General features: G+C 59.0%; 3 protein-coding genes across 3 annotated transcripts in view; 1 reads left to right on the top strand and 2 right to left on the bottom strand.

Moving 5' to 3' along the window:
- Positions 1-4,861, top strand: part of CATSPERD (cation channel sperm associated auxiliary subunit delta) — a gene marked incomplete at its 5' end in the record, with an annotated part of 39,651 nt that extends 34,790 nt beyond the window's left edge. Inside the window, 2 exons of the mRNA XM_079917238.1 lie at positions 3,053-3,210; positions 4,378-4,861. Of these exons, the coding sequence (XP_079773364.1) occupies positions 3,053-3,210; positions 4,378-4,615 (396 nt within the window). The 3' untranslated portion in view covers positions 4,616-4,861. The remainder of the gene's footprint in view (positions 1-3,052; positions 3,211-4,377) is intronic.
- Positions 4,862-7,684: 2,823 nt separating this feature from the next.
- On the bottom strand, positions 7,685-9,687 carry PRR22 (proline rich 22; the record flags this gene model as incomplete). Its single annotated transcript, XM_079917950.1, has 3 exons — positions 9,284-9,687; positions 9,130-9,192; positions 7,685-8,694 (listed from the first exon to the last, which is right to left on the bottom strand). The coding sequence occupies exons 1-3, from the start codon at positions 9,648-9,650 to the stop codon at positions 7,685-7,687; spliced, it is 1,440 nt and encodes a 479-aa protein (XP_079774076.1). The 5' UTR covers positions 9,651-9,687.
- A 180-nt stretch (positions 9,688-9,867) lies between these two features.
- DUS3L (dihydrouridine synthase 3 like) lies at positions 9,868-15,378 on the bottom strand. The gene is made up of 13 exons (XM_079917949.1): positions 15,136-15,378; positions 13,816-14,104; positions 13,045-13,557; positions 12,628-12,669; positions 12,320-12,472; positions 11,974-12,090; positions 11,729-11,794; positions 11,538-11,648; positions 11,201-11,297; positions 10,966-11,041; positions 10,430-10,618; positions 10,226-10,354; positions 9,868-10,106 (listed from the first exon to the last, which is right to left on the bottom strand). The coding sequence occupies exons 1-13, from the start codon at positions 15,231-15,233 to the stop codon at positions 10,034-10,036; spliced, it is 1,953 nt and encodes a 650-aa protein (XP_079774075.1). The 5' UTR covers positions 15,234-15,378; the 3' UTR covers positions 9,868-10,033.
- Between the last annotated feature and the right edge of the window lie 5,043 nt (positions 15,379-20,421).

Here is a 20,421-nt window from a genome sequence, read left to right as displayed (position 1 = left end):
CTAATACATCACCTTCTGGGGTAGGTTTCGGCATATGAATGGGGGGGGGGCGGTGCAGGGCAGACATTCAGTCCCTGGATGGGGCGTCAGGGGATGGAAATGTAAGACGCACAAACTCTTTGGGAATCTCTCCCAAGGGAATCGGAGACGATCGGAGGCGTAGGGACGAAGGCGCTCATGGAGCGCACTGCTGATGATGCGCAAATTTCTGGAACCATCCAAATGCCCATTATTTAAGGGGCTGAGTATACTTACGGTCCGTTCTGCTCAACGAGCGTTTCTATCACGAACGTTGGTCGGTACACGATTGACAAATAAGGTTATGGTGTCAGTGAAAGGAAGACATCGCATTGTTCCTCTGGGGGTGGGGGGGGCTTCTGGCGCATATTAATTAGTTTCCATCCACCCTCAGCCTCTCAACGCCGAGGGCAAGAACACAGCGCAATGCGGCCACGTCACCAGCAGGGGCGCGCGCGCTCTTCGCGCCCAAAGCCGGTTCCAGCGAGAACTCCTGGCTCCTTAATTTTGTATTTGCTTTCTTAAAAGCCCGCAGCCTCACCCGTTCCTTACACCCCATTCCATCGAGTGAGTTTGGTCATGTATTTTGGTTGGTGACGTTGGTTTTATTTATTTTTTAACAGAGGTGAAATTCACATAACCGATAATGAACGATTTTAAAGCGTGTAACTCCTACAACTCGGGTATGCGTTTTGTGCATTCGCAAGGTTACCCAAACACCACCTCCCTGACCGTTTCTTAAGAAAAAAGAACAAGCCACACACGGAGCTTTGCTTATTTATTATTTTCTGACTGTGCCGGTGTTTGTATTTGCATTCTTTTTATTAGCCCTCTCGTTCAAAGTGGCACGCATAAATTGAAGAGATCGTCCCATTACTTTTTTTTTCCCATCAGCCCTGGTGGCCGATTTTGTAGAACCCTGAGGGTTTTTCTATCAAGACAGAGCCACAATGCCTGCATGTGCAGCACAGGCATTGGACGGGCTGTTAAAAAGCCCCTGAACCGCGAAAACTGAACCACTGAACCACTAAAAACCATGAGGTGGAGCTAGCTGTGGCAAATAAATGGTCGTTAGGCAAAGCAGCTGTCTCCTTTTTTATTTCACATAGTTTTTATGCAGCCCAGCTTTTTTTCTTTTACTCCCAAAGGATTTTTTAAAAAATTTTAATTGTGGTCAAATATGCATGACATAACATTGACCATCTTAACCATTTTTAAGTGCACAGCTCAGTGGCATCAAGGACATTCACACAGTTGGGCAACCGTCCCCACCCTCCATCTCCAGAACTTTCTCATCTTCCCGAACTGAAACTCTGTCCCCATGAAACACTCACTCCCCATCCCCTCCCCCAGCCCCCGGTCCCCACCATCTACTTCCTGTCTCTGTGGCTCTCTCTAGGGACCTCCTGTGAGTGGGATCACACAGTATTTGTCCTGCGTCTGGCTTCTTTCACTGAGCATCATGTCCTCAAGGTTCATCCACATTGTAGCATAGGTCAGGATATCCTTCCTTTTTAAGGCTGGATAACATTCCATTAGTGGGTACGGACCACACTTTTTATCCATGATCTGTCAGTGGACACCTGGCTTGCTTCCACCTTTTGGCTGTTATGAATGGTGCTGCTACGAACGCGGGTGTGCAAATATCTCTTCGAGACCCTGCTTTAGTTTTCTGGTGTCTCTTCTTATAAGGGAAGTAATCCCATTATAGGGGCCCAACCCTCAGGACCTCATCAAAACCTTATCACTTCCCAATGTCCCACCTCCAAATACCATCCCACTGGGGGATGGGGCTTCAACATACGAATGGGGGTTGGGGACTCGAACATTCAGTGTGAGGCAGGGGCGCGAAAAGTAGGACCTGGTGACGGAGGAAGAGGAGGCAAGCGTCAAGCACGGCCCCCCAGTTTCCAGCCTGAGCACCTGGGCAGATACTTGCTCAGGGATGAAGCTAGCGGTGGAGGGAAACACACACAGCTTCATTCTACACCTGCTGAATTCAAGGTGCCACCGAGGAGGAGGGAGCCCAGTGGCCAGCAAAACATAGGGAGACAAGTCAGGGCTGGCGTTGGTTTGGAAGTCTTCTGCGTGTTGCGTGGTAACTTAAGGATGTGTCTGCCAAAGAGGCCAAGAGGAGGGGCCGGGGTGGTGGGACGACTGTGCTGGGGGGGACGTGAAGAGGCAGGGGCTCCGTGGGGGACTGCAGGGCTCCAGGCACCTGGGGAACCATCAACAACCGAGAGGAAGTATTGTTGCCGTTGTCGCATCCGAGGAGGGCCAGGTGAAGTCAGGTGTTTGGCACAGCTGAAGTCAGGTGTTTGCCCTCCATCCATTCCCATGGCCCCGGCAGCAGGGCCTGGGGACAAACGACGCCCATCCAGGTGGCCATCCACACCGTGGACATGTTTGCTTTTTGATTCTGACAACGTTTGAACTTTCTCCATAGTAGTACACAGGACAGCTCTTTCCATTACCCAGCACTACAAAACAAATCAGCCCCGAACTCAGTGGGATTTACTGTTTCTCACAAATCCGTGGCTCAGGTGGGCAGCTCCTGTGCCCCACATGGCTTTGGCGGAGGCCACCCGTGCAGGGGCATCAAGGTCTTCTCACCCGTGTACAAGGCTTCTGTTAGGGACATGGCTCTCCATGTGGCCGCCGGGCTTCTGGGCCCAGAACATTGTTGAAAGCAGGTTTGGGGTTCTGCCCAGATGCTACCTCTTGATGGAGAGCTGTGTCCACACTAGAAGGGGAAAGGAAGAGCTTCCTCATTTTACAGTTGCTTGTGGGAGGGGGGCGGAATTCCCTGGCGGTCCAGTGGTTGGGACTCCGCGATTCCACTGCAGGGGGCACGGGCTCCACAGTCACAAATCGGCTGGCCTGCCCAGCGGGCACTTGGTCCTGGACTCACACCCATGGGTGCTGGTGGGTGGTGGCACCGGTGGGGCCGTGTGTGCGGCGGTAGCACCTGTGGGCTGGCACGGTGTTCCCCGGCCCCCGGGGCCAGCAGGCATGTCTCTGTCCTCCTCCCCAGAATTATGTGAGCTGCCATGACCCTAACAACAACGCACCCCTGAGATGGCCCAAAGTCCCGTATCAGATCCTGGGAGGCCCGACAGAGAACAAGGTCGTTTTCGACCAAAGAAACGGCATCTACATCTTCTTCATTTCCATCGTGGACCCATACTACAGGTGAGTCGCCCTGTGCCGGGGGCCTCTGGGGGAACAGCAATGACCAGCAGCCCTGTCCCTGCCCTCAGGGACCAGAGTCACACTCATGCCATGTCCAGCAGGTGGGGTGCAGGGGCCGGTGTAGACTGGCTCCCAAACACTGATCATTAGATATTCAGGGATTTTGCAAGCCGGTTGGCTTCCCACTGGCAGCTGGAGTACTGACACCATGGAAACCGACACTCATTACAGGCCGGCCCGACCCTGCCCCAGGAGCTGGCTGTCCATACTCGCCACCCACTGTGCTGTTCAGATCATTAACGTCTCCCACTGGGAGGGGGAATATGGGCGGCATTCTTCCCCGCTCCCCCATCACCTATCCCTTCCAGACGGACACAAAGTCCACCTCCAAAAGCGCGGGGAGACCCTCCCTTCCCTAAAGGTCCCAGACCCTGGACCAGCTCTGGGACGCCACAGGCGGAAGGCACCGGGGTGGGGATGCCCAGGGGAGAGAGGGGTCTGCCTGCAAGGCTCATCCCCTGCTCTCCCTGCACCTTGCCTCCAGCAGAGCCCCCAACGACTTCCCCCCCCTTACCTGGGTGTCCTTCCCTCCATCCTGCCATTCCCACCTGCTCGCAGCCACCTGAGGGACGCTTGTGGCCCCCCTCACGCCCCCCACTCCGCGTCCACTGTGATGAGTGCTTTGTTGGTCTCTGCTGCCCGCCCCCCAGACTGAGCCTGGGCATGGAGGGGGTGGGAATCCCTTGTCTCCAGAGCAGGGGACCACAGGGGTCCTGGGGAAAAATATGGCCTCTGCTAAAATATGTAAGATGTTATGGAAAAACCCAAACGAACTTTTTGGCCAACACAATACAGAGACGGCTGCAGAGTTACAGAGGATAGAAGTTAAGTGGATATAAATGGAACTCAGTGCCCGGAGTCAATGCTCCAGGCCCAGCTCTTGTCCCCGTGAGTTTTAAAACGTTTGCTGGGGGAATTCCCTGGCGGTCCAGTGGTTAGGCTCTGTGCTTTCACTGCTGAGGACCTGTGTTCGATCCTCGATCGGGGAACTAAGACCCCGCAAGCTGAGCAGTGTGGCTGAAAAAAACAAAAAACCAGTTTGCTGGGGTGAAGGGTGAGGCCCCCAAAGGCGGTGCCCCACGGCCTCTCCCTGCCCGCCCCTCGCAGCTACTGTCACCTGGAGACCACTTTCAGCGTCTACGTCTACGGGGCCTTCCCACTGCCCATCTTCCCGCCTGAGATCACCATCGTCCTGCTCACGGGGGCCACCCTGCTGTCCGTATGGCTGGCTTACCTGATCCCCGAGCTGCTGCACACTGAGCGGGGCCTCAGGGTCAAGGGCTTCTGGGCCAGGCTGCGCAGGAGATGCGGGAAGTCTTGTGCGTGTGTCTGGGCCAGGTGCTGAGCACGCCCGGGGCGTGGAGGTGGGGTGGCAGGGTGGCGGGGAGGGGGCAGAGTTGTCTTGAAATAAAGCGTTTGGTAAGAGAGCCGGTAGCAGCGGGTATCACTCATGGTTTGTGGTTTTTCTACACCCACCTGCCCCCCTCAACATTCTGGCGCCAGAGTCCCTTTGAACTACGGCACCTACGTGGGCTGTTAACAGTGAGGAGGTGGGCAGCCCAAGTCCTAGCGAACACGAGCTTTTGGTGAAACGAGCCCGCACCGGCATGTGGTGGGAGCACTGATCGGCAAGCCCCAGAGATGCATCGGACACTTGACGTGTTCTCTTAGAGAAACATGAGACCCAAGGAAAAGGGCGGGGGCTGCAGAAGACGGGGACGGGGGTGGGTCCACCTCTGTTGATGAGCCCTGACATATACACAGACCGACACGCTTACGTGTGTTTTGTGATGTCCACGAATAAAATTTGGAAGCACAGCACATTTTACACGTACCTGTGTTATGCATACATACGATGCACACGTGTGTACATGTATTGCAGAGGCATGTATATAACATGTAGGTGCATAAGGCGTACACATACACGTGTGTGGTGTGTATGTGTGTGCCTGTGTGTATGCATGTACATGCATGTTGCCTATGTGCAGATTGTGCATGCATGCACATGTATATCTGCAATCTACATGTGTGTGCACGTGTCTATAATACACGTTCATGTACACATGTGCGTGCATGCGTGTGCGATGTGTATGTGTCGCATGCGAGCACTGTATAATGTGCACACATACGTGTGGACACCATGCATGCCCACACACGTGTACATGCGTGTATGCATGTGTACAGATACGTATATGCACGTGTGAGTACACATACGTGTATATGTACGTTTGATCAGTCTATCCACCTGTTCAGAACTTCCCTCTCCCACACTTCATTCAAACCTCAGGTGGCACGGGACAGCTGTCTCATTCCAGTGAAAACTTTCTCAATAACTTTTCTGATCACTCTTAGGTTAAAAGAACACATCTGACGGTCATTTAAACTGCCCAATACTGGGAATTCCCTGGGGGTCCCGTGGTAGGACTCTGTGCTTTCACTCCTGGGGCCTGGGTTCAATCCCTGGTCGGGAACTACGATCCCGCAAGTGGCTCGGCCAAAAAAAAAAAAAATTGCCCAATACGGTCTCCACCAGTCATTAAAAACCTCCACTCCCGGGCTTCCCTGGTGGCGCAGTGGTTGAGAGTCCGCCTGCCGATGCAGGGGACACGGGTTCGTGCCCCAGGCCGGGAAGATCCCACATGCCGCGGAGCGGCTGGGCCCGTGAGCCATGGCTGCTGAGCCTGCGCGTCCGGAGCCTGTGCTCCGCAACGGGAGAGGCCACAACAGTGAGAGGCCCGCGTACTGCAAAAAAAAAAAAAAACAGAAACAGAAACACCTCCACTCCCACACCCACTGCAGTGGGCAGTCACCTCACCCGCACCTCCAGGGGCTGCCTGGTCCACCTTCCACGCCTCTCTGGAGGGGACGGGTTAGGCTGTCAGGTGATACTCGTTTCACGACCCTCGGCCCGCATTAATCTTAAAGAAAACCAAGCCCATCCTGTCGCATCCGCCTCGTTTGCCAGGGCCTTCCCTTCTTGGGGGTACTTCATATTTGTCTCGAAAATACCCCTAACACGGTTGCAGGCACAGCAGGCTCAGAGGGAAGCGAGGGAAGGGAGCTCCTAGCTCCTCCAGGCCCGCATCCTGTTCACAACAGGCGATGATCCCGGTACAGCCCAGCCTGGCTGGCCACCTTGGTCTCCGAGCCCTGGGACCCGCAGGCTCAAGGCGTGGTGCCGGCAGCCAAGACCCCCTGCCCACACGCGGCCACCTCCTGGGTCCTAGTCAAGCGCCCAGGGTGCCCCAGCAGGGAAGGTCCCCGAGACCCAGCCCAGGCCCTGGGGCAGGAGGGCCCTTCCTCTGGCAGGCAAGGGGCGGTCCATCTCTCCTTACCTCCTTAGGTGTCACTGGGAAACCGACTCACCCCCTTCAGTCGCCTGGAGTATTTCAGGGGAGGGTGCGGCTGGCAGCTGCCCTGGGCTCTCCAGAAGCGAAAGGCAGACGAGAGCCTGGCCCAGGGTACAGGGGGGAGGGAGCTCCGTGGACTGGAGAGGGAAGGAGCTGGGGCAGGAAGGAACAGGTGTGAGCACTGAAGCTCCCAAACCACCGCAAGCCCGCCCTGTGCCCGCCCCCCCACCCCCACCCCGGGAAGCAGAACCCAGGTGTGGCTGGGCCCGAGGCGGACACTCAGCACCCGGGGCCTGGCTGGATGCCCATCCTGGGACAAGCACGCCCACCCTGGCCTCTGGCCCCCAGCTGGGGGGACGTGAAGAGGCAGGGGCTCCGTGGGGGACTGCAGGGCTCCAGGCACCTGGGGGACCATCAACGACGAGATGTCCCAATGCCGCTGCTGCAGGTGCACTCTGCACGCCCCATCACGTGCATGCCCGTTTGGGTCACCCGTGTGCCAGGTGGACACCGTGTCCCACATACCTGCCCTGCCCCCACACTCAGACCTCCACCCAGCACTTGCCTCTGCACCCCAGGCCCCCCAGCTCTCCGCGTGAACACGAGCGGACGCCTTCCGATTCACCATCGGCGACACCCGCCCCTCCACCTGGGCTGAGGCCGAGCTCAGCCCGCAGGCCTCTCCCCAGGCCTCACCCCGCTTGCTGCTGTGTCTCCAGGCAAGTTCCTGCCCATCTCTGGGCAGACCTGACTTTCCCCATCAAACATGGAGGTGAAATCCTTGCAGTGCAGGAGTCCGGGCAGTGTCTCCCCACCTCCTAGCAGCCCCCCATCCCTGCCGGCTGACTTGGATTTTCTGGTGCTAGGAGACGAGGGATTGTCCCGAACCCCAAGTCTAGGGCTCCCCGTCTCTACTCTGGAAGTCCGGCACCCAGAAGGTGCCAGGGTCCTGAGGGGCCTCACCACGTGGCCTGGGGCCCGCTGGACGACAGGGCGGGCGAGGGGACAGCCCACGGCCCCCGAATGCCACCGACCGGACACTGCGCAAACAGCTCAAATCCGCTTTAATGGGGGGCGGCTCCCAGGTCCTGCCTGGGCCCCAATGGGGTGGCGCTGGTGGGGACCACAGCCTGCTTGCCCTTGCTGCCCTGCCTCCCCTTCCTGGCAGTCAGGTTGCCGGCCTTCCTCTTGCCGGGCTTGGCGGTGGGGGGCACCCCCGGGCAGGGCGGCAGCTCCTCGTCCAGCGCCTTTAAGTTGTAAAAGAAGTCCATGTCGGACACAATATCCAGGACCTCGGGCACGCTGTAGTCCGAGGACAGCAGCTCGTCGGGCAGGTGCAATGAGCGGATGTCGCTGAACGAGTCGTTCCCACTGCCCCCGCTGTTGGGCAGGGCAGGCCCAGGGGACTTGCATGGGGCCCCGGCGGGCTCGGGGCCGCCCGGCAGGCAGTCAAAGAGCTTCATCGCATCCTCGAGCATCACCTTCTTGGGCGGTGTGAAGGCCCTGGCCACCTCAGGGGTCCTGGCCTCGCCTGGCCCCAGCGGGGCCACCTTGGGCTCGGTGGGGCCCGGCGGGTACAGCAGGCCGGGCCCGGCGCCAGGGGGCGGCTCCTTGAAGGTGAAGGTCAGGGGCTCGCCAGGCCCATCCAGCTGGGTCAAGCGGCCCCTGAGAGGGCCATAGGCGCCAGGGGGCAGCGTGGCCTCGGCGGGCAGCGTGATGAGCAGCGGGGGCAGCTCGCTCTCCTTGGGGGGCAGCAGGGGCGCCAGGCCTTGCTTGACCAAGGCGGGGGGCACTCCGTCCCCTACGAAGCCCAGGGCCTCGGGCCCGGGCCCCTCGGGCGGGAAGCAGGGCATGCGGTACTGGGGCCCCGCAGGGGGCGGCTGGTAGTGGGGTAACAGTGGGGACGGCACCGGGGCCCTGAGGCAGTGCTGTGCGTCCAGGAAGTAGGTGCCTGGCGAGGCGGGGCCCCTGGCTGCCAGCTTGTACAGGGACGACTGGCCGAAGTCGGTGGTGGTCCACTCGATTCGGTAGACGCGGGGGTCAAAGAAGCAGCCGCAGGGAGCCATCTGGAAACCTGTGGCCAGGGAGGGTGGCCCTGAGAGGGGCAGTTCTGGGACCCGCCTGGGGTGGAGGAGGTCCAAACCGTGGGGCACGTCTGGGGCATGGAGAACACGGACCAACTTTGGGGTCCATTTGGGGAACAGGGACGTAGGCTTTGCCTTTGGGGCCCTCTCTAGAGGTCAGGGGACCCAGACCTTGCTTTGGGGGCCCATCTGGGGGGCGGGGACACCGACCTGGCTTTGGGAGACCTGTTTGGGGAACAAGAGACAGGCTTTGGCTTCAGGGCCCCAGCTAGGGGATGACGGACACAGACCTTGGTCCAGAGGTCTCTCTGGAGGACAGGGATTCGGGCCTTGCCTTCGGAGGCAGGAGCCACCTAGGGTCAGGGGTGGGAGCAAGATGCCCCTGCCCACTCCCCAGTCATCAAGGGTTGGTGGGAGGCCGGTACCTGCTGGAGGAGCTGGAAACACCTCTTTCTCCAGGTTTGGGGGGTGACAGACGTTGGAGGAACCTGTGGACAAAAACAGGCAGCTGGGTGGGGTCCTGAGGCCGGCGGGCAGAGCCCTGGTCCCTGCCCCGATGGGTGTTCCCCACCCTCGTACCCACAACGGGAAGAGGCTCTGTGCAGGCAGAAGCAGGCTGGCTGCCGGGCCCTTCAGTGGCGTCCAGGCTCTGGGGACTGAAGCCTTCTTGGGGAGCGGCGGGTGCGTAGAAGTGTTTGGGGTGCTGCATGGGGAGGCGGGGGCCTGGCTGCGCAGGCCAGGAGGGTAGCAAGTGGGAGCACAGGTAGCCCACCCAGAGTGGAGGCACAGAGTCCTGCGGAGTTCTGTTTCTCCGGTTACTCCAGGCAGCGGATTCCAGGCTGTGGCCCACCCACTGGTCAGGGTTCCGGGTAATGGGGGGAGGGGGCGGTGGCCAGGGGCAGATGGGGAAACCAAGGCAACCAGAGATGGGCGTCACAGAGAGCATGGTGGACACTGGGCCTGGTCTGCCGCCTTCCGCCTCTGCCAGCAATGCCTGCCTGACAGCTCCGAGGCCCCTTCCTCCAGGCAGCCCGCCCTGATCCACACCCACACAGGCCAAGGCCCCATCTCATGAGCTATGGTGGTTTGTTTGCGGTCAAGGCCTTTGGGTACCAGCAGTGGCCAGCATGGGGCTGGTGAATGAGTGAGGAAGGAGGGAGTTGTGGGGATGGGGATGGTGGGGGAAAGCTGGGGGGGTGGGGGGGTGGGGCAGCATGAGACAGCCTCAGGATCACAAAAGGGGCTGGGTTTTAAAAGAATAAAATTTATTGCCTTCTCATTCCTTGGGGAGCCCGCTGGGCGCTCAGACACCCCCGCCCGCCCCTGCAGCTACTTGTAGGCGTTGGCCTTGTGCTTGGGCAGGAAGACGAAATTGGGTGGCACAGGTCCCAGCAGCATCTCACTGTGAGGAGGGCGGGAGCAGGGTCAGGCCTGGGGCGGGGCGGCCCCCAGCCCAGCTGGCCCCACCCCCGCTGGCTCCCTGGTGCACTATCTCCCAGGGCCTCGGCGGTTCCCGGGCACCTGATGCGGATCCAGTCGGCCGCCTTCTGGCTGGCCATGAGCGTCTCCAGGTAGTCGCGGCCCAGGTAGTAGGGCGGCCGCTCATTGATCCTCTGCGGGAGCCGCTCCAGCAGGCCCACAGGCACGTACCTGCAGACGGGGGCACCAGGGATGGGGTTGGGCCGGGCCTCCCCAAGGCACCCCGCCCCGCCCCCCCGATCCCACCTGCACAGGAAGGAGAGCCACTCAAGGAGGAAGCGGCGTGTCTTCTCCACGCCCTGCGTGTCTGAGCCCCAGTGCTCCAGGCCGTAGTGTGCGAAGTCCCGCAGGATGTCCAGGCGCTCAGACGACGAGATGTCCCAATGCCGCTGCTCCTTGATCTCCGTGAACAGCCACGGCTTGAGCAGGGCGCCGCTGCGGGTGGGCGGTGGTCAGCAGGCTGGTGGCGGAACCCCAGCCCCCAAACCCATGGTCCCCAACCTCCTGGCCATGCTCACACAACCTTCAAAGCCCAAGAGTTCCAAGCCACAACCCTGAGCCCACAGCTACAGAAATGTCCAGTCCCCTGCCTCAGCCCCATAAGCAGCCACCTCTGACATCTCCCCGCCCGGGGAATAAAAGAGCAGTGGGTGGGCAGGCGGGCTGGGGGCACCGGCGTTGGGGACAAACTCAGACGCGCCCTCACCTTCCCCGAGCCGAAGCCTGGGTGCTCAGGGGCAGCCCCGGCTGGTTCTTTGTATCCCCACCCCGGGCACACTTACCGGGCGATCATGATCCCAGCGACGCCAGTCTGCATGGCGCGGTTGGCGTCCTCGTACGACAAGATGTCCCCGTTTCCTGAGGGACAGAGACTGGGGCCTCAGGGAGCTGCGTGCAGGTGGGGATGCCGGGGCTTCGGGAGTTCTCGTCAGCCCAGCAGCGTTCCCGATCGGGGCAGGAGGGGGCCCAGGTAAGGGGTGGGCCCCGGTGCGTGGCCTCCGGTGGCAGGGGACCCACCGAAAAGGGGCATGGGGCTGGCGGCTGTCACGCACTGCTCGATGTACCGCCAGTCGGCCAACTTGGTGTAGCGCTGCTCCCGCGAGCGGCCGTGGAGCTGGAGGGGAGGCAGCCAGGTGGGGGGGAGGGGCAGAGGGCGGAGAATCAGACAGAGACAGAGAGAGAAGAAGACCCAGAGAGCCCCGGAGAGACAGACTGAGAGAGACAGACAGACAGACAGACGGAGACAGAGATGGAGGGAGAGCCAAAGACCAGGAGGAAGGGGCAGGAAGGGAGGCAATGGTTAGAAAGGGATGCGCCTCGGGAGTCCCAACACCCGCTGTGCCCCGAGACCCACCGTGACCAGCGCAGCCCCCCAGTCCCGCAGCTCGGGCAGCAGCCGGTGGGCCAGATTCGTGCGCTCGTGGATACCCGTGCGGAGCTTCACGGTCAGTGGCACGTCCAGCACCTGTGGGGACGGGTGTGGCTGGTGGGGCCCGGGGTCAGGCCGCGGGGCGTGGCGGCGGTGGAGGGTGTCTCGGGCTGTACCTGGTTCATGCCACGGACGATCTGCTGGAACTTGGCTGAGCGGTTCATGAGGGCGCAGCCCCCGCCCTGGGAGAGACGGGCGGTTCGGGCTTAGGAACGCGTGACTCTGGCTGGGGCCGACACCCCCTGCTGTCCTCTCTGTACAGATGGGGAAAGCGAGGCCCACAGGCCCCCACAGGTTCCCCAGGGACTCCGCCCACCCACATTCTGCCCTCCGTGGGGCGCCAGGGTTGAGCGGCTGGTACCTTCTTGTACACGAGGTCGATGGGGCAGCCGACGTTGATGTCCACGAAATCCACCTCGATGGTGCGGTTCAGCAGCTCGGCACACTTGGTCATGGTATCGGGAAAGGCGCCCTCAAGCTGTGGCGGGTGGCCGGGCAGTGGGTGAGGGGCCCTCCCTGCCTGGCCCTGTGCCAAGGCCAGCAGCTACTGGAGGTGCATCAGGCTGGCACCTGGCCTGTGGCTCAGGCAGGGGGTCTGGGAGGTGAGCCAGGAGAGCCCGGACCTGAATGTGGCTCTGAAACATGGCGGCTGAGAGCCCCTCCTCCCTCCCGCCTTCCCTCCCTCCCTCGCTCGGGGCTGCACCGACCTGGACACCGAAGACATCCTCGCAGGGGTGGCGTTTGAGCAGGGCCCACTCAGACGTCTGGCCCTGCAGCAGGTTGATACACACAGCCATCTCCCCGCACGTCACATCTGCCCCAAAGCGCTTACAGACCCGCCGGAAGGGCAGGTTCCCGCACTGACGACAGCAGGGGACAGAGTCACATGTGAGGGCACGGCAGGCAGGGACCCCAGACACCCTCCCAGGCCCCAAGCCCCCAGGGCGGGGAGGCAGTGGGTACTGCTGGGATGACCACGCTGCCAGCTCCCGGCCCACCTCACTGTGGGTCCTACCGTGGTGAGGGGAGCAAGGTACAGTTTGCCACTGATGTCCAGCTGGTGGGAAAGAAAATGCACAGTGAACCTCCATCCTCCAACGTGGCTTTCAAGGCCTCTCAAGCCTCCAGCCTCCCCAGGTCTTTGCCCCACACGCTTTGATCTGCCCCAGTCAGCCTGGATCCCTTTCACCGCAGTGCCTCTGCACAGGCCAACCAATCCCTGCACCAGGAATGTTCTTTTCTCCATGTTCTCCTCCACTAGAGACTTCTACTCAACTGTCAAAACCCCAGTCCCAATGCCCTCTCTTCCAGGAAGCCTTTCCCACTGCCCCCCTCTGCCACAGCCTGGACCCTCCAGAGCTGGGAGTGAGTGTCCATCTCTATCTGCCCCCAACATTGCTAGTGTCCTCTGCAGGAACCCTATGACACGTACCCGCTTCTTCTCACAGGGCTGCAACCTGACTACATCCTCATCTGTCAGGGGCCCGCAGGTCCTTAAAGGGCCCCTGGGAGGGGGAACGGTGCCCGGTCCCTGGGGGGCCTGCTGGGCGTCACAGTTGTCCTGCCCTGGGGCACCCTCAGCCTCCATGACCTCGGGGACAGTGGCTTTGGGAGTGGGGCCTGGCAGCTGGCCCTTGCTCAGCTGGCGCAGGGCCTGCTCTGCACGCTTGAAGTGGATCTTGCGCTTTCGCAGTTGCTGCTGAAGGACCTTGTCCAGGCCATTGCGGATGGGCGGGGCCTGGACCAACCCCTCCTTCACCAGATTCTGGCCCTCGGGCCCCAGATGGGCCCCGGCAAAGCGGCAGGTCACACCATAGGGGCACCTGCCGAAGGTCTCAAAGAGCACACAGTGGGGGCCCAGGTCAGCTGGCTTGGTCTCCAGGTAGCGGCCCACGTCGTGCAGGAAGCGGCAGCGGTCGCCATAGAAACACTTAGCGGCGGATTCCTGCAGGGAAACAGGGAGGCAATGAGGGAGGACAGGGAGATGCTGAGGCAGTCAGGCAGCCTGGGTTTGAACCTCAGCTCTCTCCCCTCCTGACTGTGTGTCCTCAGACAAGTCAGTAACCTCACCAAACCTCAGCTTCTTCACCTGGAAGATGGAAACAATAACGATACTTACATCATAACGTCATGAAGATTGAATAGGGGGCAGAGAGGCTCACACTCAAGGCCTCTGGGACTTTCTGGAGACAATGACACTCACCTGGACCAGGGAGGGGCAGAGCTTGTTCTTGTCATAGTGGGTGGGCTTCACATGGGGCCGGCATTTGTTCTGACCCCGGGCCCTCTTCTGGGCCTGTGGCTGCTCCCCAGGCTCAACAGCCTCCTCTGTCTGCCTGTCCTCTGTCTGCCCATCCTCCAGCCGGATCCGCTTGGCCTCAGGCTCATCCAGGTCATTGCCAGCAGGGTCTCCAGCCTCGGTTTCCTGTCTGGGCTTCTCCTGCCCTTTGGCTTCCAGGAATTCATGGAAGTGCTCCTTGGTGGTTAGGTATCTGCCAGCAGAAGGGCAGGGGAAAGGAGGGCTTGTGGAAGAAGTCCCTCCCCTGAGCTCAGATTCAATGAATGCTGGGGAAAGGGACTGAGAACACTTGTCCCTGATTACATGCTTCTACTGATGGGGTGCTCACTACTTAGAACTAGCCAGCCGCCAGCCTAGGAGCACCTCAAGGCCACAGGGAGGACCTATTTTATTTTATTATTATTTTTTGGCTGCGTCGGGTCTTAGTTGCTGCACGCGTGGTCTTCATTGTGGCGCGCAGGCTTCTCTCTAGTTGTGGCGTGCGGGTTTTCTCTCTCTCTAGTTGTGTCGCGCAGACTCCAGGGCGCATGGGCTCTGCAGTTTGCAGCACACAAGCTCAGTGGTTGTGGCACGCGGGCTTTGTTGCCCCCCAGCAAGTGGGATCTTAGTTCCTCCACCAGGGATGGAGCCCACGTCCCCTACATCGGAAGGCGGATTCTTTACCACTGGACCACCAGGGAAATCCCAGGGAGGACGTATTTTGTTCCTGGGTCCCCAGTGCTCAGCCTGACGAAGTACAGGTGTGAGGTGTGAATGCCCCCAGCTATGTTAGGCTAAAGGAAACTACATGTTCCCGCGTGCCTTGCAACGGGTCCAGAACCGCCACATTTCCTAGCATGCCCTTCAGCCCTACAAGCCCCAGCATGCCCCCGGGCACTCACTTCAGACACAATTCCCTGCCTGTAACTTCGGCTGGCCTGAGGTGCACTTGCGCTGTTCCCGCCATATGCTGGGACTACACTCCCCAGCATGCACTGCGGCCTCCGCCTCAAACCCCGCCCACCGAGGCATGGACCGCGGTGTCTTTCGCACATGTGACAGTCCCCAACGTGCGCGACCTCGGGAGCTCGCTGACCCTGCGAGCGAAGGAAGGGCCCAAACAGAAGAAGAACCTGCGAGCTTCCCGCGCTGGGCCGCTGCCCCAGCTCCCGGCATGCGCCACTCGGGCCGCGCTACGGGTGCCGGGAAGGCTCCGTGAACTGCTCCCCCGACCCAGCGACTCACTGAAGTTTAATGGACGCTACTCCCCGTTCCGGCTCGATGGCTCCTGGCTCGCCACCGCCACCACTCTCTGCTGGGGCTTCCACCGCTCCCTCCGCCATCGGCCCCCCCTCACACCCGCTTTGGAGTGTTGCGGCGAGGCCTTCCGGGTCGCGCGTGTGTCTTTCCCCGGTCTACTGGTGAAATGCGCATGCCTGGGTCGCTCCAAGTGACGCCATTGTATGCGCGTCGACGCCGTTGGGCGGAGCCTAACAGTGGGTGGGGCTTCGGGTCCCGTTTATACCTCTGAGCCCTTTGCGGGAACCGGAACGTTCAGTAATCCGCTTGGGGCTCTGAAACTGGCTTCCCGCCGGCCACAATCGGTCCACAGAAGTGTTTTGATTTCCTGATGGGGTTTTTAATTGTTTAAATACTGCTACTTTTATTTAGGGCGTTCATTCAACAAATAACTCATCGAGTGCCTGTGTGCTAGATGTTGTCCTAGATGCTAAGGATACAGTAGTGAATAAAACAGACCAAAAACTCCTTGCCTTTAAAAGCTGAGATAGGAGTGGTGAAGACAATGGACATAATACATAAGTAAGGTATACTGTATGTCGGACAGTAATGAAGCAGGGAAGGGGAAGTGGGAAAGCCATTTTTGGTGGTTGCAGTTCTTAATAGAATGGTCAGGGAAAGCTTCACTGAGAAGGTAACATTTGAGTATTTTCGAAAGAAGTGAAGGAGAGAGATAGGGATATCAGAGGAAAAAGTAGTCCACGTTGAGGGAACAGCCAATGCAAAGGCCCTGAGGCAGGACCGTGCCTGGTGTGTTGCAGAAACAGTGAGCCCTGTGTGATTGCTGCTGAGTGAGGGAGGCGGAAAGAGGGAGGAGGTGAGGGCAGGGAGGTGAAGGGGGTAGGTCTTGCAGGGCCTTGTGGGCCTTTGGGAGAACTTGGGATTTTACCCCGAGGGAAGTGGGAGGGCAAACAGCCAAGGACAGCGGAATCTAGTCATTTTCCACAGTCCCCACCATGCCCTGTTGCACCCTCCTAAAGCTCCCTGTTGCGGAAAGAGCCTTGATGTAGTACAGGGACCTCAGGGCTCTGGACTCAGCCTGCCAGTTTCGAATCCCAGAACTTCCACTTACCATCTGGGAACATTGTCCTTTTTTTTTTTTTTTCCCTAAAATATTTATTTTTGGTCGCGCCGGGTCTTAGTTGCAGCATGAGGGATCTTCGTTGTGGCATGCAGGATCTTTTAGTTGCAGCATGCCGGATCTTTTAGTTGTGGCATGGGCTTCTTAGTTGCAGAATGTATGAGGGATCTAGTTCCCCGACCAGGGATCGAACCTGGGCCCCCTGCATTGGGAGCTCGGAGTCTGGACCACCAGGGAAGTCCCGGAACATTGTCCTTTTTAAAACTTTATTTATAAAATTTATTTATTTTTGGCTGCGTTGGGTCTTCTTTGCTGCACGCGGGCTTTCTCTAGTTGAGGCGAGCGGGAGCTACCCTTCATTGCGGTGCACAGGTTTCTCATTGCGGTGGCTTCTTTTGTTGCGGAGCACGGGCTCTAGGCTCATGGGCTTCAGTAGTTGTGGCACGTGGGCTCAGTAGTTGTGGCTCGAGGGCGCTAGAGCACAGACTCAGTAGTTGTGGCACACAGGCTTAGTTGCTCCGCGGCATGTGGGATCTTCCCGGACCAGGCATCAAACCCATGTCCCCTGCATTGGCAGGCAGATTCCTAACCACTGCTCCACCAGGGAAGTCCAGAACCTTGTCCTTTAACTGCTCTGTGCCTCAGTCTCCTCATCAGAAAAATGGGGCTGATAGAAATATCTCTTTTAGAAAGTAAGGATTCAATAAATAACAATCAACAAATATTAATGACTACTATTGTTACTGTTACTTTATTACTATAATTTGCCTTGAATTACATGAACACAGTGCAGAAAAGGAATAACCAATCCCTTAGCTCCCCCCTGCATTTCACTGCTAAACTTGACAAAGCTTTCCCTGAGCAGGAAGTGAGGCAGGGACTGTGTTCCTTGAGTGACAGATGGAGAAACTGAGGCCTGAGGAGGGAAAGGATTTGCCTGAGCCCACAACAGGCTCAGCACCAGCTTTTCCAAGACCTGGGAGAGAATGGAATGGGGGCAGGGAGCAGCTTGTCTTCCATCTCTGGCCTCTGCCGCCCTCTATAGGACAATCTGGGAATAAAACAGTGGAGTCGGGGACTCTGGAAGCAACCACAGCGGTCCTTGGGAGACTCAGCCCCCCTTACCCACCTCCAGGGACGAGAGCTCGCTTCTTCCTGAGGTGCCCGTCCCATTGCCTCCTGAGGTTCTACCATCGTCTCCCTGACATCATCCCAGGGGCACCCAGACCACTCTGGGGAGACAATTGTTCAGGTGGGGAAACCGAGGCCCACAGAGGGCAACCTCAGGAATGAGCCTCCCCTCTCTGAGCCTCAGCCTCCAAGGAGAACCCTCCTAGGGCTCCCTGGCTGTGCCCTGTGATGACCTGCCTCCTCTGTGTAAGGCAATCCCGGAACGCTTCCTCTGGGGAGGGGGAGAAAGGGAGACTGTGGACTGGCCATTAACAACTATGGTATTAATATAAGTGACACACTATTCATTGCTTTTTTTTTTTTTTTTTTTGGCCGCACTGCGCGGCTTGCGGAATCTTAGTTTCCCAACCAGGGATTGAACCTGAGGCCCTAGCAGTGAAAGCGCAAGTCCTAACCACTGGACCGCCAGGGAATTCCTGTTAATTGTTATTATTTATTATGTTATTATAATGGTGTAATATTAATCATTTACTAGTAGCTAGACAAGTTTTGAGCACCTACTGTATGCCAGGCTCCATCCTAAGGTCTTTTCATGTATTAACTCCGTTACTCTTCTCTCTGATCTTATGTGGAGGGAACAGGTATTCATCCCAATGCTACCTGAATCCACGGGCTGAAGAGGCCCCTGGCCCAGGGGCTGCCCCACCGTCTAGCCAGAGACCTGGGCATCAGCCTCCCTGCCTGTCTCTCTCCCAACAGCCTGTCAGTCCCCATGTCCTCCCGGCTTTCTCTCCAGGGTCTCTCTATAGTCTATCCCCTCTCCCACCAACACCCCTTCCAAGGCCTCAATCTCCCATCCTGCCCCCAACAGCCCAGCCTCCCAAAACTCTTTCTAAAACACAGATCTGACCATGGCCCTCCCCTGCTCCCAATCCTTCCATGGCTCCCTACTGCCCCAGCCCTGTACCACAGCCCCAAGTTTCCTGCATAATCCAGCCCCTGCTGCCTTCCCCAGCTTCATCCCTCTTCACCTCCTCACTCCCTAAACTCAAGCACCAAGTTCATTCCAGACCTCCCATGAGCCGGTCTTACCGCCCAGCCTTTGCACATGCTGTTCCCTCTCCCAGGAACACTATTCCCTGCACCCAGTCACCTTGCTCATTCCACTCACCCTTCTGTTCTCAACTTCTCCTTCTCTGGAAAAGGGATGCGTTGAGGATCTTCCCCATTAAACTATGAGCCCAGGGCTGGTGGGAATCAGGTCTGCTCCGGTCACTCTGTGTTGCCACCATGCAGCACCGGGCCTGGCACACAGGAGATTCTCAGTGAACATTTGCTGAGTGAATGCATCTTGTCATAGCTAGGGAAACTGAGGCACAGGGGGCAGGACCTGCTGGGTGGGGGGTCCCACCTTCACTGAGGATTTGGCAGGAAGCTGAGGACTTCCCGGGTTTCAGTCTGGAGAGCGTGGGGACATTGAGAAAGATGTCCCCCGCCAACCCTGAACCAGGCGTGAGTCGTACCAATGCCTGACCTTGGCTGATCTGAGGAAGCAGGAGGGAGGCAGGTCGCGCTGGGGCCCCAAGCAGGTGGAGAGACTGAGGCACCCAGGAGGGGGTGGGCAGAGCCTTGGGAAGGTGCCACTGGCACTCAGCCCAGTCACTGGGGCTCCCCCTGCCTCTGTCCCTTTCTTTTATTCTTCCTGTTTCTGTCTCAGTTTTTTGGGGGTCTCTTTCTGTATTTCCTTCTCTCTGTGTGTCTATCTCATATCTTTCTCTGCATTTCTCTTTTCCCCGTGTATTGTGTCTCTCCATCTTTCTCTCTCTCTGCATCTGTCTCCATTTCTCTGCTGCCCGCCCCCCCGCAGGCATCTCCCCCCTCTGTCTCTCTCTCCCTCCACGTCTCTGTCTCCCCTGCCCTCTCTCTGTCCCTCTCAACCAGGCCAGATAGGGGGGGAAGCACAGGGCAGGTGTGGCCTGGGCTCTTTGCCCGTTGCCGCCGGGGCTGCCCCGGATTTGTGGCTGCGCCTCCTTTATCTGGGGCTGCAGCTGCCCCTTATCTTCTGGCTTCAGGACACGAGACCAGGATTAGGGCAGCCCGGGCCAAGGACGAGAGAAGGCAGGGCCAGGCTGGCGGATGACAAGAGCCGGGGTGCTGGGATGTATGTGGCACCTGTGAGCCTCGGGGGCTGGGGCTGCCGTACGCATCTGAGTGTGTGCGTGTGTACTACGTGTGTCCGTGTGAGTGTGTGTGATGGCGTATACGCATTTGCAGAGTATGACTGACTTTGGGGGACATCTGTGTGTGTAACTGTGTGTCAGCGTGTCGATGTGCGTATTTAAGTCTGTGAGCGTGTGTCTGTGTGTCTACTGGACGTGCGTGCGTGGATACACACATAGTGTCCACGCATTTGTGGCTTCTCGGGGGCGGGGGGGGCGGTCTGTAAGCTCCCATAAGGTCTTCAGCCCGGGCCGCACCTCTCAGGTGTCCCCCAACCCCAAGGCCTACCCCACCCACCTCCCCACCCCTCTGCCCCCAGGCCTGATGGCTTTCCCGCCTTGCCGACGTGGGCCCCCCCAGGGACAGGGCCCTCGATCTGTGACCTGCGGCTGCAAATGGCCCTGTGGGGATGGCTGCCAACCTTGCTTTTCCCATCCTCTTCTGGAACCAGCCAGCTCCTTCCTGCCACCCACAAGGCCTCGTGGGCCCCATTCCAGCCAGTCGGGCTGGCTCCTTGCTCTGACCCCCAGCTAGGTGTGGGGGTCCAGCTGCGCTCCCTGGAGGGGCTGAGGCCTCTCTGGGCCCTCAGCATCACCCAGCTCTCGGTGAGGAGAACTTGGTCAAGTCAAGAGCCCCGAAACCTGGTTTCAGGGAATCTCTTAGCTGGTAATCAGCAGCCCTGTGTGGAGCTGGCCCAGTGACCCCGGGCGATCCCCTCATGTCTCCATGGGAAGACAACACTCACCTCCCACAGCCGCGGGTCTGCCCTGGGCACCATTTCACAGATGGGGAAACTGAGG

This window comes from Stenella coeruleoalba, assembly GCF_951394435.1.
Source record: "Stenella coeruleoalba genome assembly, chromosome: 3".
NCBI lineage: Eukaryota > Metazoa > Chordata > Mammalia > Artiodactyla > Delphinidae > Stenella > Stenella coeruleoalba.
The sequence above is the reverse complement of the archived record's forward strand: the minus strand, read 5'-3'. Positions and strand labels throughout refer to the sequence as shown.